The sequence below is a fragment of the Xiphophorus maculatus genome, chromosome 19 (genome assembly GCF_002775205.1).
Source record: "Xiphophorus maculatus strain JP 163 A chromosome 19, X_maculatus-5.0-male, whole genome shotgun sequence".
Classification (NCBI taxonomy): Eukaryota; Metazoa; Chordata; class Actinopteri; order Cyprinodontiformes; family Poeciliidae; genus Xiphophorus; species Xiphophorus maculatus.
The window spans coordinates 21,583,412-21,602,652 of record NC_036461.1 but is presented as its reverse complement, the minus strand read 5'-3'; the positions used below and the strand labels follow the sequence as shown (position 1 = coordinate 21,602,652).

At 40.1% G+C, this 19,241-nt stretch overlaps 1 protein-coding gene across 1 annotated transcript in view; it reads right to left on the bottom strand.

Annotated features, from left to right (window-relative positions):
• Positions 1 to 34: 34 nt before the first annotated feature.
• Positions 35 to 19,241, bottom strand: part of gfra4 (GDNF family receptor alpha 4) — a 179,742-nt gene continuing 160,535 nt past the window's right edge. The window contains exons 7-8 of the mRNA XM_023352347.1: positions 7,553 to 7,722; positions 35 to 2,832 (exon numbers count right to left, since the gene is read on the bottom strand). Of these exons, the coding sequence (XP_023208115.1) occupies positions 2,686 to 2,832; positions 7,553 to 7,722 (317 nt within the window). The 3' untranslated portion in view covers positions 35 to 2,685. The remainder of the gene's footprint in view (positions 2,833 to 7,552; positions 7,723 to 19,241) is intronic.

Here is a 19,241-nt window from a genome sequence, read left to right as displayed (position 1 = left end):
TTTATATGAGTGGACTGGCCCTTTAAGACAGCTGTTTACATGTTGAACTGCTTTAATTCTTTTTGTAAAACACATTTCTGGTCTCATTTAGAAAAAAGAAAACATGGGCGACACAGAGCATCACATCTCGTAGAACTCGTGAGAACAAAAAACTTTTTGTGCTGTTATGACGTCATCAGGAACGAACAGTTTGGTTTCCTCAGCTTGAGCTCGATCGGGTCTATCGGCAGCCATTTTCAGCCTTTTGCCAGGATCATTTGACAATTCACAGTATAACACTGAATTCGATGGCAGAGTGGAAAGTTTGCCCAAGAACTCCCACTCAGGATGGAAATGTCCAGTCCAAAAAGCAGTTCTGTGCCGTTTTATCGTACGGTAAAATATTTTTTGATGTCCCACGTTGAGCGAAGACTCTAGAGGGGAGCGGCGGGTGACGCGGGTCACCGCTTTCATTTCACGGACAGCGGGGGCGTCTTCACCTGGAGCCCCCCGTCTGTGTCCCACTGATTCCATAGCAAAATCGGCTCGTAAACTTTTCATAGATATCTGTTGTCTTTGCGACAAAGTTCACATACATTTATAAAATATAAACTTGTCTCAATCTCTTACTGCTTCACAGAAAAAAATTACTTGATTGTATTTTTTATATATCAGAAAAGAAACAGACCGAAAGTCCTCACATTTAAAGCTTAATGAATGAAAGTGTGAAGAGTTCCCTTCCAAAGTGAGGTATTAAAAAATTTACATAAGGGGGCATCTACTCATACACTCTTAATCCAAAGCCTAAAAAAACAAAAAGTTGTAAGTATTCACATTTATCCCAGTGGACCATTACCAGGTTGAAAGTTGAGCTTCAAAATGCAAACAGAAGAAACAGGAGCAAGATTAAATAGACAAATCAAATATCTGCATTAAGCTTAAAAGTTCAAAAAACCCAAACAGAACTTTGTGTCAATGTTCTAAACAGCAAGTAACCCCACAGCTCCTAGTAATTCATTTCTTATATTTGGCATGCTTGATACGTTTCCAGTAAATTGCTCCCTGTGTCAAAGGTCGCTTCACAAAGGGAACCTATTATTGTTCTGGAACTGACATTCATTTTTGTAAATCTGCTTTGCCTTCCCCAAATCTTCTTAATGGGATTTAGACCAGGGGAACGTGTTGGATGGTCCAAGATGGACGCTGTATTCCTTAGAGACGTACTTTGCCTGATGGCAGTAGTGGAGCTGTAGCTATCTGTGGACAGCTATAGGTCCAACCATTGGACCTAAAGCTGGGTTGAGAAACCGCTTGTGTTTTTGTGGATGTTCTAATGGATCCTTTGACTCAGAACAAGTACTTTCCCTCCCCCGCCCCCTTTCAGCCTTACTTACAGTTTTTGTCCCTTGATTATTATATTTCATGAAGAAATTCAAGATGTACTGCTTGTTCATCTCAGCAATTCTGACCAATTATCTCCATTTAAAGAATGGCGATAATGCCTGATTTCAGAGACAAAACTTTCTGCCTTTGCTATCAGGGGCCTGACAGAAGATATTGTGGAACCAGATTCAGATGCACATCGACACTTTATAAGGCAACAGTTTTACCCTTTTGATCAATTGATGAGAAATCTTGCTTTAAATGGAGTGTAGAGTAATTTGCCTTCTCTATTTTGTCTATCACTCCTGTTAGTTTTTTTCAAAGCCTTTAACCACAGCTTGCAGCCTGGTTCTGATCCATCAGAACAAAATGTCATAACTTGTAGTTTCCTTCCCAGTCTTAAGACTTTGAATAAGGCTCTTTAAAAAAAATACAGTTGGTCCACAATTAACAGTATTAAATGCAGACAGATCTTAATTTTGTTTAACGTTAGCATAATTTTAGGTAAACATTTTCATTGTTCTTGGAACTGAACTCTTCGACCTTCAACTCAAAACACGACCACGGACAGTCAAAGAATCTCACTGTGGTTTGACTCGGGTTATAACATGTGCTTCTAGCTAACATTTCTGGTAACAACTCTTTAAAACAAAATATGTGGCATCAAAAATAAGGAGCGCAGCTAAACGGGCGGAGCGCTGCATGTGGACAAACACACACGTTCCACCTTAAATCTCGTGTAAGACGTCGTCTGAGAGAAGAGTCTCTTACATTGAATGCTTTCTTTTTTACATCAAGGAATGTTCAAGAACAAAGAAAATCATTTATTCGTTTTATTTTATATATATATATATATATTTATATTTTGTAATGTTTTCGGTCACTGCATCCTCAGTGTCTCTTCACTGTACACTTTCTGAACCTGTTGGCCTTGTTCTCCGCAGATATGCAGCTGAGAGAAGTGTGTGTGTGTGTTTTTTCCGTAAAAGTTGGCCTGGTGTGCAGCAGGGAATGATGCGTGGAACTTTCTTTTTTTCCCCCCCCTTCCGAACTCTGTGGTGCAGTGGTGACACCCTCTCCTGTGGTCCTGTCCATGACGCATCCTTCACAACACATCCACTCTTGAGTCATGATTCACAAAAAGATTAGGTGGGTTTCCGGTGTGTGACAGGGAGAGGGGAGTGGGGCAGGACAGAGCTCACTCTTCTTCCCCCCACACCGCCGTCGGACACTCGGGAATGGCCGTTTCTCTCTCGCACCCCAACCCTCCTCCCTGTCGGCTCTGAACAGCGCAGTCCATAAAGGTCATTAAAGGGACGCCTCCTACGGCTGGGAGAGCAGCACCAGGATGGGCCAGCCCAGGATGAGCAGCATAGAGAGATGGACGGGCTCAGGGCCATGATCCAAAAGGCCCGGAGAGGGAAGAGTGGAGTCTCCCTCGTCGCCCCACAGTCTGTCATTCCCATTTACCTGAAAGAAAGCACACGGGCGGTGATTTATGGTATTGTTTTGGGATTTGTGTTTTTACAGTCCCTCACAATCATATTGGCACCTCCAGAGAAGGGGCCTTCAAAACTGAATGACCTCCTCGGGTCACTAAAGCTCTCCAGACTCCTGCTATTGACCTCATAATTTGACTCTGGTGAGTTGAAGCAGAGACGCATCTAAAAGTTGCAGAATGCTGGCCATGAGTCCTGGATTGGAAGACTCCTGCCCTAGAGGTTTTCTATGCTTTTATCATAATACTAACAAACTCTGTGTTCTGTCTGGATTTTATTAGACAAATTGGCACAAAGTACTACTTAATTGTGAGATAAAAGGTTTCCAACATTTTTACAAACAAAAGGTAATGTCCTAAACTCAGGCAAAGAGAGCGTTAGTCAGAGAAGCAGACAAGAGGACCGATGCCTTGTCTCCCCGGAGCGGTACAGGACGGTTCAGTTCAGGACTCTATTTTATCTGTTTCTATACAACCGACCCATACACCATTCCTGGGCCCCCTTCGGTTGTAGGTCCATAAGACAATGGCACCGTTCAGGTGGAGCTACTGGCCTTATACAACACCAGCCACTGACAGAAAAAGGCTCAGTTTGTGACGAGTATGAGACATAATGTTTGTAATCACCGTAGCATGACGCCACATTAGGCGTTTTTGGTTGGCCTTGCCTGCACAGAGTCCAACTAGCGGTGAAAATGCTTTCCTGAATACACCAGACTAAAAACCTTTAAACTTAAAGAAAGAACTACTTTCTTTATTGGCAAGAAGAAAGGCTTTATTCAACAAAAGCCATAAGAGGTATAATTTATCAGAGAGTAAACCTTTGGAGGAACGTTGTTTTTATTATTATTATTAGTAGTAGTAGCAACTAAATGCAGCATGCTATGTTTGAAAAGCTAACTGCGCATCCCCTTTAAAACCTCAGCTTGAAACTTTTTTTTTTTTTTTTTTACTTTTTGGACAGTTATGATGGCAACAGCAACGATTTTTTTTAAACAAAAATTTAAATAATACATAAATTATGGCCGCAAATGCCTGAGTTACAGAGGAGAGCAGAGGGACATTAAACCCTCTCCTTCACCTGCAGTGTCCCTAAAATGTATTCACACCCTTACATGTTTCACCCTTTTTATTGCTTCAACAGTCATAAAAATGACCAAAAAAACCACTTTAATGTTGGAGTTGAAACTGATTACGGTATTGCCGCATCATGGCACGATTAGCATTTTCATGTGTTTGTCCAAAAATAATTAACAATTAATATAAAATTGACTCTCGGATGCACTATGAATGCTCCCCAGTGCAAAATAGTTTTTTAAACAACTACCTTTCGCTTTAAACAATTCGGCCTAATTTTGACCAGTCCAGTTATTTTGAACTGAAGCAGATCAAATCTATTTCAGATGAACTAAAAAAATAAAACGGTGAAATGATTCAGGCTGTGATTCAGATGCTACTTCTGGTCGACTTCAGTCAGAGACCTGAGGGATGAAAAGTCATGTTGATGAAAAGAGTTGATTAAATGATGATCAGAGATTTAAACTTTATTTGTATGGACATCATGTAAGATAATCTCCAACCTCTCGATGCCGTTTAGTCTAAACGTGGGCTGACATCTTTTCATGAACACCTCTCTGAATCTCACCTCAGAAAAAATAAATAGTATATGGTTATTGTGTTATTCAAAATATATTAACTTGTAACTTTTTGTTAAAAGTTACCAAAAGTCAGGAGTGTGAAGCCCAAGCTTGTTGATGCGCAGTTCAATCTGTCAACTTTAAGCCCAGCTTAATCCATCTTTACTGTCACTCTTACTGCTGTATAAAAAACCCTATTTAAAATAAACAAGCATCACTTGGCCTGGTGGGGAGGCAAGTTAAGCCTGGTGGCCTGCCAGGCTTATAATCCACTGGGGGAAACCAGATTAAAAGGTTTGAAGCGTTTACTGCCTGTATTCACTGGGTTTTTTTTTTAACGTAAACACTTCATGACCTTAAAAATGAATTTAAAGAGACAAATTCTTGAAAAATATAACTCATAGGGAGCAAAATAAAACTAGCAAATGTATACCAAAAATGAAAGTAGAAGTTTAAAATATCTGTAACATTGTGCTTGTAGGTTTCCAGATCCCTCGAAGAATCATTCCTGATCAGTAGCTAGATTTTAAGGCTTTCTATAAAGCGTTTTTAAAGATTTTTAATCTTTATTCTGAGTTGGCGTATCCAGCAGATTTACGGTGTCTGAAAGTCATGTCTTAAAGAATTAAAAACAGAATTCAGCAGAAACCTGACAACTGACTTCAGACACGCACCATTAGCTGCTCATCTGCTAGTAGATCCTTGGAGCAAAAAGACCATGTTTTGTTTGTTAAACTGTCACTTTTGGATTTATTTTTAAAAGGTTACTTTTTCTTTTTCTCATTACTGACACATCTTTGAAGTTCAGCTTGCTGTTTCTGCTTCATCTCCTAAATTCTTAGGCCATAATTATGCTTAAAGATTTTAAATGATACTCACTTCTGAACTGCCTGGATCTATCCCATAAAATCCTCCCAAAACTCTCAACACTGTTAGTAATGCGATAAATTGTAGGACAATTTAAAAGGGTGTTTTTTGTGTGTGTGTGTTTTTTCTTGTTTCCATGTCTGCTGCGGCGGACAGACTGGATGGCAAATCAGCAGCTCCTGTGACGTTTTGATGAGTTAACAGATGCAGATTTTTAGTTTTAATTAACAGTGACTGGCACAGTCACAGCAGCATTTTATTTGAACCTCAGCTGATGGGTTAAAAAAAAAAAAAAGTATGTTCAGCAAAGTGTCATTTTCTGTTCCTGGTCACAGATTGAGTTGAGCAGCTGTGTGTGGGACGAGCAGCACTGAGGACACAAAGCCAAAAGACCAAATTTTTGCTTTTTGTTTTGCTTTTTTAGCAGCTTTTCCCTCTGGAAATTAAAATGGCCTACTTACACATTTAGCTTGTGAAGTTTATTTATATCTGTTGGCATATTGTCAATTATGTTGTCTGCAGCATATTTAGACCTCAGGAGCTACAAAGTGTTTTAAGTGCTTTTTTTTTCACATGCAGAAAAGGATCTTATTCCAATTTCTCCCTAACAACACTGCATATTTAAAGCTTGAGTGGTTTTGTACATTAAAATGTAAAAAAATATTTCTTTGTATTTTCGCCTTTTTTGTGTGAACGTGATGAGGGATATGTCAAACATCGCTTTATAAGTTATAGACATCTTTCTTCTTTAATAATGTAATAATTATTAAGGATTTTTATCATTTTAAAATACAATTTTTATCTTTTTTCCTGAAATTTCAACTGAAATGAAACTGTTTCAGTACAAGTGATGGCTCTGTTCTGGCTGAAAGTGGTCCAAAAATATAAACAAAAATAGTGTCTTCAGTCAGAGGCCTCTTCAACTTTGCTGTAATACAGACTGCTACAGGAGATCCTTCCTGCCCAAAGCCTTCACCACTTAGCATCACCTCCTCTTTGGAGAATCTTGAAAAATTTGAGGTGCGACATTTTTGATCAATAAATTATTTTAAAAATTGAATTGAAACTAAGATTTTTCAGCGTCTTGTAAAAGTATCAACGCCCCCTGAACCTTTCTTTACATTTTGATGGGATTGTATGTGGTAGGCCAGAATAAAGCAAGAAGATAAAAATGTTTTTTCAAAGATAACAATCTGAAGTGTGGAGCTTGTGTCTTCTCCGAGTCAATACTTCAGAGAACCACATTTTGCTGCAATCAGAATAGGAGGCTGTTGGGGTAAATTACTTTGACTGGGCCATTCTGATGCATGAATATGGTTTGATCTATACCAGTGGTGTTCAAAAATTTTGTCACATAGGCCAAAAATATGAAGTTGGAAGTGAGTGAGGGTCACATAACTTTTTTTTTTTTTAAATAGAGAAACCTTTTTTAAGAATTATTAATTTATTATTATTTATTATTCATTTTTAAGGTCATGAAGTGTTTACGTTAAAAAAAAAAACCCAGTGAATACAGGCAGTAAACGCTTCAAACCTTTTAATCTGGTTTCCCCCAGTGGATTATAAGCCTGGCGGGCCACCAGGCTTAACTTGCCTCCCCACCAGGCCAAGTGATGCTTGTTTATTTTAAATAGGGTTTTTTATACAGCAGTAAGAGTGACAGTAAAGATGGATTAAGATGGATCAAGAATTAAAAACATACAACAGTTTAGAAAGTCTTTTTTTTTAAAGAAAAATAAAATGTAAACCATTGTAGAACCAAAACATAAAAAGGGTTTTGTAGACGGTCGATGTTGGCATTGCTGAATATTTGGGATCCTGTTGAGTATTAAAATTAATATCATTAAATAAAGCAATAAATATTATTAGCTCTGTTTGATGTTTGAAGCTTGGATATTGTTTTCCAGTCTCACTTTGATTTAAGCCTCTCCGTGACCTTCTCCCTGACCTTTCCACGGTGTTCTGTTTGCCACTAATTTTCTCTAAGAAACCTCTGAGGGCCGTCGTAGAGCAGCTGGATTTACAGAATAATTTTCCAGGTGGGTGGATTATTTACTAATTAGTTGACCTCTGCAGAGCGGAGTGTTTGTTAAATCGCTGCTGCCTGACCCAGATCGAAGCCAGCGCCTCGTCACTTCTTTAGAAAAAAGCTTGCACATCACATTTCCAGTCTTCCGTCTCGTCTCACCTGAGTAGGTATCTGTGCTCGCAGAACGTTCTGCTCTGTTTCCATGGAGACGCCCGGGGCGGTGGTTGCCAAGTGCGGACTGTGGCTGTCCGTCGCCGGACTTGACATCCCAGGCTGACTGGCGCCCGTTTTCACGTCAGATCCATTCCCGAATGCTAAGATGCCGTTTTCTGCAACACACCAGCAGCAGAAGGAAATGTTTAGAACACACACCGGATTCTGTTTATGAGAGGCTGAAACTTCCTGTTGTTTGCTCATGAGTCATGAGCCAGGCTTACATTTTTTAATTTTTTTATTTTTGTACAGCATGAGCCTAGCACTGTACATGTTGGCAACAGGAGTGGACCAATTGTGAAAACAAACAAAATACATTTGCGCTTAAAGGGCTCGACACACGAGAGGCGACGCAGATGGGAACACGTGGGCTAGCGACGAGAAACAAGACAGTTAAAATGTTAAAACCTCTGTGGCTGTCGTCAAATCAAACGCTCAAACCAAACGCGTGGCCTCCCACATGTCTGGTTCCCCGTAAGTGGTGATGACTTTCACCTGTTGCCATCATTCATTGAGCTTATTACAAATGAAAGACACAAAGAGCTAGCTAGCAAGGGTAAATTATCAGCTTGTTACTGGTAGCCTCAACCACTTTGAGTCACAGAATGCCCTGAAGATTTTGGCACACAAATCACACTTTTACCTGAGAGAGAAATCCCACGAGAAAAAAGCTACTAGATTAAAGGCCTGTGGTTAACATGTTTAAGACCAACTTATATCATTTTATTTAATTTGAGCTTTTTTAAGGCCTTGATTTTAGCTACATGAAATGAACTTTTTATGGAGACATTGTAATAAAAAAAGCTTTCATATTAAAGTCCTTTTTTTTCACTATATCAATTAAAGTGAATATACATGATGAAATCTGCTGTTTACCTCTGGCAGCTCAAATTTACAATCACATAATGGTGAAAAAAGGACGTTAATACAGAAATGTTAGGGCCATATTGCACATGGATACACTTTAAAAAGTCCCAACATCTTCTTTAGTGACCGTAGCGTCACCATATACTCTTCAGTAAGCTCATATTTCTGAATGAAAAATTTTAATTAATAAAGAAGCTAATTTTGGATTCTCGCTATTTGGAACAATCAAAATGGAGAAAAATAGCACTTTGTGTGTGATAAATCCCCAAAACACAATGACTGGGGGAAAAAAAATCACATTTCAATGTGAATGTATGCCAATCAACCGAAACGAGGAGAACACCGTCTACTCAGGTTTGAACAACTCCTGTCTTCTTACAGGATGTAAAAAAGAATTGTAGATGATTTGGAAAGCAAAACCCTGAACACAGATACTTCTGATTTTATATACATCTAGTATTTCTCTCAGGATCACATGTGTTAGAAAACAGCTACAAATATGGAAGATTGTGTGTAGTATTCATGCTTGGGGAATAGACTAAAATATGTTCTTCCTGAGGCAGAAAAATACTGCAGTCCATGATCCCGTACAAAGCTTTCTGTCGTTGCGCGACAAGAAGAAAGTCTGAGGGGGAATTGACCACATGTTGAAATAGAACGTTATGGTAACATGGAAGGCTGCCTTAGCCATAGGCAGATGGCAGCCTTTGTTTTTTTTTATTATATATATATGTACAATCTTAGCCTAAAACAACTAACTATATGAGCGGTGGAATAAGAAACCCTGGTCAAATAATGAATAACTCATCTGCTGTCTGTGGGCTTGCAGGCGCACCAATAGCTGCGGGGCAGTATTAAAAGACAGAGGCGGGAAATTTTCCAAACGCATTCAACTTGACTTTTTTTTTTTAACCTCCCTGCTGGTTTTTAAAAGCTGTCGGCATCCGAAATCACCCTCCCAGCAGTGTGCCGCTGTCAGTTGTGAAAATATCGACAAATATAGGTTTTAAAAAGGCAAAGTGTTTACTGGGAACTACTTCTGAGACGTCTGTGGGGGAACAACAATGGGAAGTAGTTTTTTGATGCATGTTTTTAAAGGTGCCACCGACTTCCACTGAAATGCGGCACAATATGAATTATTTTACATGAAATAGGAAGATAAGAGAAGTAAAAGTGTTTGAATCACAAGGTGAGAGTGTAATAATTTTTGTATGACAACATATTGGGTCTTCAGCTTCTCTCTCATGCAATTTTTAGTGGAAGCTTCACAATAAAACTGGAGCACTTCCAACAGTTCCACTATCCAGAAAGAAGTATCTGTAGCTGAAGGGGTGCGGCATCTTCATTTATTCAGTGGAGAAACACGTAAAAGGTTACCTGTAGGCAAACTGTTAAAGCACTTCTCTTTTGTCATTGGTAAAAAACTGCTAGTGCTAGACACGTGTATTTCTTTCTTACCCAGAATGCCCTGTGCTTTTGTCCGCTTCCTGCTTTTGAAGCGGTCTCCGATCTGCTTAGCATTCATTCGAACCACACCAGAATTCACTTCAACCGAACCGAGACCTAAGATTTAAACCTTTTCATTTTTGTCCATATCAGTTTGTTTGCGCGTTCACACTTCCCCAAACAAACCTGACTTCCTAGGCGAACGAACTAGAGTTTGGATAAAGTGGCCTAAACAAGACCAGTGTAAATGTCAAACCAAGTCTACCCGACTACCAGGTGTAAAAAAAAAAAACTATTTCAAACTAAAATGAAACATAAATTACTATCTTTTTTTTTCACTTTCACCAAATTCTTCTCTAGAAAAATATCACAGTGTCATGAGCACCATAGCAACCACATTGTCTGCTGGAAATAAGGGGATTTATTTCAGTTGTCTTTAATATTAATAGCTCAATTAGCACCATAAGCTAGGGGGTAGAGGTAGTGTTGTGTAATATCTGGAATATTCTGCTATAATGAAGCGTTGGAAGTTGAAAGTCCTAGGCTCAATGCAACTCTACACACATTTATTTTCAATGGCTTACTGTACCTCCAAGAGCAGAACTAAATATGATAAAGATGAGAATCTTAGCCCTACGATGTGCTTTCCACTGTGAATATTAATGCATATAAAGTAGGGCCGAGACTTTAGTCCCTTAATTTCGATTAATTCATTTAACATGTTAGAAATTTTAAAGCAATTAATCGTGTTCTTTTTCTCATACAAAAGTCCAGAGCCTGAACCTTTTGTTACCGATACAGCTTAAATCTGACGTACAAACGAGATCCGCCAACAGTGACGGACAACAAAAGCCAATTTCTGTAAAGGTATTTTTAGTATTTGAACTTTTAAAATGGGCAGTTATAATCAACACTTTATTTGAAGGGGTGTGCCATGATGAGTCTTAATGACAGTTTATGACTGTTGTCGTGAAGTGTCATTCGATCAATAATGACACTTTTAATGCAAAGATGACATTTTTAACGGGCTTTGAAAGCAAGTTCTAATGCAACTTTGCATTAAAATGCCATTATTTACTGAATGACGCTTAATGTAGGGTGACCAAACGTCCGTATTTCCCGGGATATGTCCGTATTTCACGTCCTGTCCCGGGTGTCCCGGGTTTTTTTTAGAAAGTGAGGAAATGTCCTGTTTTAAATTTCCTTCATTGGACCATTACATTTACATGCACTAGGGCACTGCGCATGGCGCTGCGTGTGACGTAATCCCTGAGCCGCATCAGTGCGGGCAGCCCTGTTCTTAATCAGAAGATAGATAGCGTGCCTGTCAGTACGCAAATGTATGGACTTTCCCCGCTTTTAGAGCCCCCCCCGCGCTCCAGGTTGTCCTGGTTTTCCCAAATTAAAATATGGTCAACCTAGCTTAATGACAACAGTCAAACATTCATGAAGACTGCTTCATGTTCATAACAGATGTGATGTGTATAACAGTGTCATGTCAGTCTTGTCTTCAAATAAAGTAAACGAGTCATTACATCCAATCAGCCAATAACACTCATAAAAAAGAAATGTTGATTTGAAGGCCAGCAACAATAGTTGTGCTGTTTTCCATTACCGCTGCCTACAGTGCTTCTGAACGCTGGTGCACAAAGGCAAAACAAACAAACAAAAAACTTTACAAAATTATAGTCATGCAATCTTAGATGATGAAAGGTAGGGGGTCTAGCTAGAAAGCAATGCTAAGGGAGCAGGTTGGATTATATTTATTCAGCATGAAAGCAGCTCTTTCTACCATATAAAAACACATTTGCAGCACTACTGTTCAATAAAATTTGTAGATGCTGCAAACTGATAATCAGAGAATGAGATTCAATATAACACATTGAACTTTGTTTATTCATTGCAGTTTAATGTGTGCTTACAGTGTTTTGGAAAAGTATCCACACCCCATTGGTATACTGCAGAGGGTTTTACATGATAAACCAGAACAATGAAGAAAAGGAGACATGGTCTTAATGCAGTAACCGACTTTTTTGACAGTATTTTTTGCAGAACAGAATTGGATGAGAGAGTGTCCTCAAACAGAAATTCTTCAATCTTTCTTGAATGTCTTAATTGGAGTGGTCCTTTACCTGAAACCATTTCATTATCAATCTGACTGTATGTTTATGCTAACAAAACATTTTTAGTTGTCTGTATAGCTAAGATGACAACTAGACGATTATTCAAACAGACCATTTACAGAAAGCAAATTAATTCCTTAAGGAATGTCAAATTATGGGAATTTGGCACCATGTATAATTTACATGGAAATGTGTGGTTTCGTAACCCCCAAAGGAAACTCATTACATCAGATTTTTGGATCTACATCAAAATGACTGATGATCATGTGATGCATTAATATTCCTTAAGCATTCATTTTCACCCACTTAATGGGCTACTCGACTACAATTACATTTGCATGAAAGGCACTTCAATTAACACGTGCTCCAATGAAGACATGCATGACGGACCCATCAATTAATATTCTCGGTTTGCACTGTGTCATCGATGTGGCGCTCGGAGATCAAAATTGCTCCACACTTCCATCTGTTTCCAGAGAAGAGACAAAAAAAGAAAGAGAGAGCCCTGAGATTTCACAAGCAGCTCGCTGATTATTAGGGAGAGGATTCCTAAGCCTTTAGCGGAGAATCGGGTGTGACATACAAACATTGATTTCTCACAAGATCAAAACAAATTGATCCATTCTCCTGAGGTAGCTTTGCCTTTGCAAACAAGATTCTGCAGAAATCAATGCGGAGACTCCGCTCGTCTCTCTTCACTGATGCGATTCTGGGTATGAACTGCAAGATAAAGATGGAGGATTGGATGGGTGACCTGCAGGCTTCCACTGCCAGCCCAGCAGTTTTCATACTGTTTAGCAAAGTGGATCACAGTCGAGTGAAATTTAGGACAGAAATAGTTCTGGGCGTCTGTTGTCTTCGATCTGAAGTGCACAGCATCCGTTTCTTCTACAAAGAAGACAGGAACTACTGATCCACCCGACCACCTAACGCAGTGACCCTAGATTCCAGGGTGAATCCTAGATGGTTCAGAACTGACAGAAGTCCCTGGTCAACATGTTTTCTATAGCTTTAAAGAATCATTAGTCATTATGGTGTCATGCAAAAGCAACTATTTGCATTTTGCCATGTTACAGCTGCAAACTTAAATCATAATCACACGATTTTATGTATTAAACCAATACAAGGTATAGAGTTGTAATATGATTGAACATTTTCCATGGGCTGACTTTTCTTTGTTTTTACTTTAGAAATATCAAAAAATGTGAATTGACTTGCTTCTATTTCGATTCCTCTAAAGACCTAATGCAACAAATGGTCTCAGAATTTAGCTAATTAGCAAATAGTCCATCTGTGTGTGATTTAATTACACAAAAATAAAGGTGTTGCTTGAAGACGTTAGAAGTTTGCTAGAGAACATTGGTGAACAAACGACATCACGTAGAGCAAGGGGCACCGCAGACTGATCAGGGAGTCTGCAGGATTAGCTTGTGAAACAATATCCCTAGCTTTGAACGTCTCACGGAGCACCTAGCAATCATCACGTCAGTGCAAAGATACTTTCTTACAACTGTGTACTCTGTGTGCTACAGTAAATGACTCAGCGGGAAACTGTGTTCAAATCAAACTGTCTTGTATGCAACGTCGGGCTGATAAGGGTGAGAGTCAGTGCAAACAGTCGCAAGAAATGAGGCTAGGTGTCCAGCTAACTCATCAAACTACCTAGCATCCTTTTGGATTGTGGGAAATTAAGGGATTGTGTCACGAGAAATTTATCCAATCGGTACGGTTGACTGTCGCCGTCCATGGACAGGTTTGAGGGTTGACACGGTTTAGAGTCCACGCTGCTCAAAGATTATATCTCTTCAGTATGTGGAAGCCTTTCAAAAATAGCAGTGAAGCTAGTTGCTTTCCATTCAAACTGACTGACCTTGAGCTGTTTTGTAAAGAATAATGAGCGAAACTTTGACTTTAAAACTACACAAAGCAAGTTTCATCACAGCGAAAGGTGGTTCCACCCATCAACTCGGGGAGATTAAATACTAATACAAATGTGTGCAGCACACAAAGCATGTGTAATATTCCTTCCACTCCAATATCACCCTATATTTAGCGTTGGTATATCATAATAAAGTGCTTTAAGGTGTGTGGCTGTAATGTGACAAAAAAGGTGAAAGGGTTCAAGGCATAGAAATACTTAGCTACACCACTGAGGAAGGCAGAATCCATGTGACGCTGTAGCTAAGCCTGTGGATTGGCATACTAATGACGCCGTGGGTCAACGGTGTCGGTGGGACAGGTGGGGATGTACGCAGGAGCGCGATAAGTGTGCAGTTACCCTTCAGTAGCACGCAGCAATCTCCTGGCAGGCACAGGGATGAGAGGTACAACTCCAGCTGCTCACCACCCGCTAGCATGCTGAGACGAAGTGCCAATTGATATCTTCAGTGGTAAGCTGTTGTGACAGCTCCTTTGTAAATCAATGGACACTGCTGTTAAGCACCGCCACTCATATCTCTTTGACTTTAAAGTTTTTCCCCAAGGGTTTTTTTTTTTTCTTCTCATACCCTGACTTCACAGCTTAGCCAGCGGCGGTAGAGCGCACCCCATGCATACCATCCTGTCCCTAACCTGGCTGATGAATCCCTGGGTGCACTCACTCTTTCCTATTACGCGCCGCAATTTGACTTGCAGAGAAAATTTCAAATAATTGCAGGAATAAATTAGCTTCACCTCCATCTGTCCTCTTCTTCTTCGTCTTCTTTTTTTTTTTGTCCCCGACACTCTCAGCTCTCAGAAAATGAAGTCCAGACTCGCCGTTCTGCATGGTGATTTGGCTGTTATTGCTGTGATGAGGAGGTAAAGCAGGGTGACAGATGTTTTTTAGGACCTGAGTGCGCTCACTCCGGAGCACGACATTTTTTTATTTTTATTTTTTTCCCCTCAGCAGTTTTCCTCCCCTCTGTCTGCAAACAACTGTATTCAGCCCTGCCGCTGTTCTTTCTTCTCGCCTCATTAGTTCGGAGGCAGGAAACCAAATTACGCTCAATTACAAAGTCATCAAAGGCCATCTGAAGTCCTGTCTCAGCAAGCTGGACCATTCACCAGGGAAGGTGCTTGAAAAACAAAGCTGAATTTAGTCAAGATTTAGCCGTGAAAAGAAACTAAAAGGAGGTATCGCATCACTAATGGCTCAGTGAGAAAAAAAAAAAAGAAGACAAGGAAGCCAGAGACTTTTTACCTGCTGCAGATATGGATTGTCTCCAGACTCTAACCAGGCAAATTAGAGCTCATATGTTTATGTACCCAGCAAGAATTTCAAATATTGGAGATATTTTTCAGGAAAAATGGAATACAAAAACTAAACTAAAACTGTCACTAATGTCAAGTGATTAGGAAGAACCTTCCATCTTGTTTATCCGGGGTCGGGTCCCTGGGGCAGCAGCCTAAGCAGGGAGACCCAGACTTCTCCCTCCACTGTCCGGCCTTCTCGCCTGGGGGAATCCCAAGGCGTTTTCAGACCAGTCGAGAAACACAGTCCTTTCCAGCATGTCCTGAGTCTCCATCTGGAGCGGTGTGCCTGGAACACCTCAGCAGGCAGGCATCCAGGAAGGATCCGCAGTCTCGTTCTTCCAGTCACTGCCCAGAGCTTGTGAACACAAGTTCACTCTGAGCTACAGGGAAAATGGTTCTCGGTGGTCGTCCTGGGTTTGATTTCCACTTTTGACCGTTTGCTGCATGTGTTCTCTCTGCTCACTGATTCCTGTCTACTTACTGTTCAATAATGGCCACTAGTGCCAAAAAGAAACGTAAAAATACAAAGACCTTCAGACAAGTTTAGCTGACACACTGAACTCTTTGGAAAATGCGACGTAGGGACTCTTCAAGACACTCTACAAGCAGGCCATTAATCAAACATGTGGAGTATGGTGGCGGCACTAAAAGAAGCCAATGTCTACTATGTCAAGCAACACAGAGAAACCTCCAAACATTTGGCTTATGTGTAAAGATGAGTTTGATAAAACATGAATTCACACAAGAAATTACCCTGATGCATTATTCATACTTTCAGCAAAATGTCCAAAAAGCTGAAATTCTAGCGCTGCGTGTGTAAACTTATGAGCCTAACTGCATGCTCTCTGTCATTGCCCAAAATTGAGTTTTTTGCCAAATCATAATTTTTCTTCCCCACAGAGCAGAGCGCTCTGTCTGCGGCTTAGCTACACAGGCTTTCATTTATGATGAAAGCTCGACATGCATCACCGATTCATAAATCGCCATTCCCATTAGAAACTTGTTCATCCTTATTATCTTGTATATACCGCTTGGCTTCCACCATTTACTCTGACGGGAAGGAGTTTTTTATTTTTATTTTCCTATAACACAGGAAAATGAGGCCAGTCAGTCTTTCTTTTCTTTTTTTCTTTGAGTCTCTATGGAGCTAAGAAGCTTAGAGTAAATAGCACACAAGAGCAGGCAGGGAGAGTCTGAGTCCTGGTGCACACAAGTAGTTCGATTGAAAAGCAAGACTTCAATCTGGAAAGTTTTACTCACCACAGAGAACCCTGAAGGGGGAACTCGGAGTTTGACTTCCGGCAATCATACGATGACGGCGGATCAATGGTCCAACATATTCCTGCTGACTGGAAATAATATGAATACGATCGGTAGATCGGTACATCTGACAGAGAATCTTTTGAGGGAGCTAAAAATGAGGGTGATGGTAAGGAGGACTCCCAGTCTCGAAGACTTGCCGCTTATCGCAAAAGACGGTTTGGCAGAAATACCTACAATTTTAAGAAGGGTTTAACTGCAGCAATGCCAGCAGGAAATGTTCCATTGATTATTGAGAGGTGAAAGTAATGGAGGTCTTTTTAAATGATGGAGAAAGAAAAGAGCAAGAAAAATTCATCATTATCAGTGTTATTTGTCTGGTATTCTGCAGTTCTATTTAGATCTGTACTGTTCACTCAAACTAAAAATAATTTAGTTAAGGAAACAAAATCCTTTCTGATTTTTGGATATTTACTCTAAAATTCAGCTCAGATAAAGTTGCGAAGAGGACACGTTTTCTTTGGAGCAAGATTTCCTCCAGCTGCCTTCATGGGCGAGGACAGCTGCTACAGTTCAAGAAGCCACTTCAACTATAAGTCCCACTTCTGCCTCTAGATGTGCAGCCATTTCTCTCTTCTTTTCACCACCAAAGAAACCCAAATGGGTAACTTCCAGTTGCGTGTGGACTCGCAAGACGAAGAACGGCCAGATATCCCAAAGGTTAACCGTTCAAGAACAAGAAGAAACGAGGTTCCTCCTTCACAGAACACAAAAAGGACAATCTGTCATTTTCCTCCTTTGTGGGAGAAAAACGAATTTACCAGAGGTGAGAAATGTTTTTGCAGGATTTTGGTTTTAAAGAAACCATCTGGGTATAACACAGGGGTGGGCACTCCTGGTCCTCGAGGGCCGCTGTCCTGCAACTCTTAGATGTATCTCTACTTCAACACACCTGAGTCAAATAATGAGGTCATTAGCAGGACTCTGGAGAACTTGACTGCACTTAGGAGGAGATTCAGCTGTTGGATTCAAGTGTGTTGGACCAGGGAGACATTTAAGAGTTGCAGGACACCGGCCCTCGAGGACCAGGATTGCCCACCCCTGGTATAGCATGATGTTTGGACAAATGAATTCACTTTTTTTTTTCTTTTCTTATATGAACCAGATCTAGGCTTCAAAGGAGAATTTAAATATCATGTTTTTCCTTAAAGCAAGACAATGTGACTGATATCAGTGTCTCTAAATGTTGAGGTTTTACACGAACATGATTCGGAGTGCATTTCTAGAAAGCTTTGCTCTGGGGCCCATTGTCAAATGTATGCTGTTACCATGTCAACCAGAGGTCAAACGCAACAGAACATCGCCAGAACCTGGTGTTACCTGAGCCTTTGGAGTCTTTGGAGACACAAATAATGATAATAATAATAATAATAATAATTTTTAAAAAGCAGCCGTCTTTGAAATAGTTGCTGTATTTTCTGTGTCTGGTGAAATCAGAGTAGCTACGATACATCTAAAGCTCTGTTTTACCCTCGCCGGGCCTAAACAATGTCAGCTTTATACAGACATAACAAGCTGTGACCTTGCATTTTGACACCACATGATGTCTGTTGCAGTTCGCTCCCGTCTCTGGAGTCACTGGCTCATCACTAATGCTGTTACTCACAGCGACAGCCTCGTCAGAACTTGTCTTCTATTGTTGGACAAAATAATAACCCAAAACAAACTTCGCTGCCTGCGAAACCAGCAGCGACAATTTGTACTACTTAGTCACCAGTGTCATTCTTTGTGTCACTGGTGCATCATTCATTCGGGGGGATGATCTCTCAACATCAAAGCAGCCTGGTTGCCTCTGGCTGATGAAGAAAAGCTACAACACAGAGTCTGAGACTGTAGAGAATTGGTGGAGAACGCTGGATGTAGTTTATCTGCTATAACAATGTTATACTGAAAATGCCTCCATTAGCAGGATTATCATCCACTGTTAAATATAAAACACACATTTTTGATAATACAGTCCTTTATGCAGCTAAAGATACTCTTTAAAAACTGGTTCTGGGTGCCAAATTGCCAACTTTTTTTGATTTTTCACAAGAAAGCACAAGTTTTTTCCAAAATCAGATAAGTAATTTCTGTTGCATCATCTTTCCTTTGAAAGATTACGCAACTTTTGGTTTATTAATATTCTAGTTCTGCCTGTTGCCAATTATCAAAGGGATTTTTTATCAGATTTTCGTTGAACGTAAGTTTGAACCCACTTCTTGTCTGATTCTCTTTTTTTTATTGACCCTTTGCAACTACATCACCTACTCCCGTTGAGGCACCATGATGGAAGTGAGTCAGAAGTATTGAACAGAGCAACTGGAATTGTTTTTGCCAATAAAACAGTGGCTTCTACTTGTTTAAGTCGAGTTAATTTGTCTGTGGAAGTAGCACACTGAGCTGGTGTTCATAGGCAGCGCTATTTCCAAAAGTTAAAACGGCTAGCTTAGAAACCGACTCATACCTTCTTTCTCCTGATGTTTGTTGATTTGATCAAATTGCCGACTTTGCCAGTAATCACTGCGCATGATTTGTACCACTACGTCATAAACACAGTGTCCCCTTTCCACCGGAGCAGACTTGAAAGTGTGAAAGTTTAGAAGAAAAGTCTAATATATTGTTGCCCATCGTTTCACATTCATCCGTGTCAGGGTTTCTCCCCC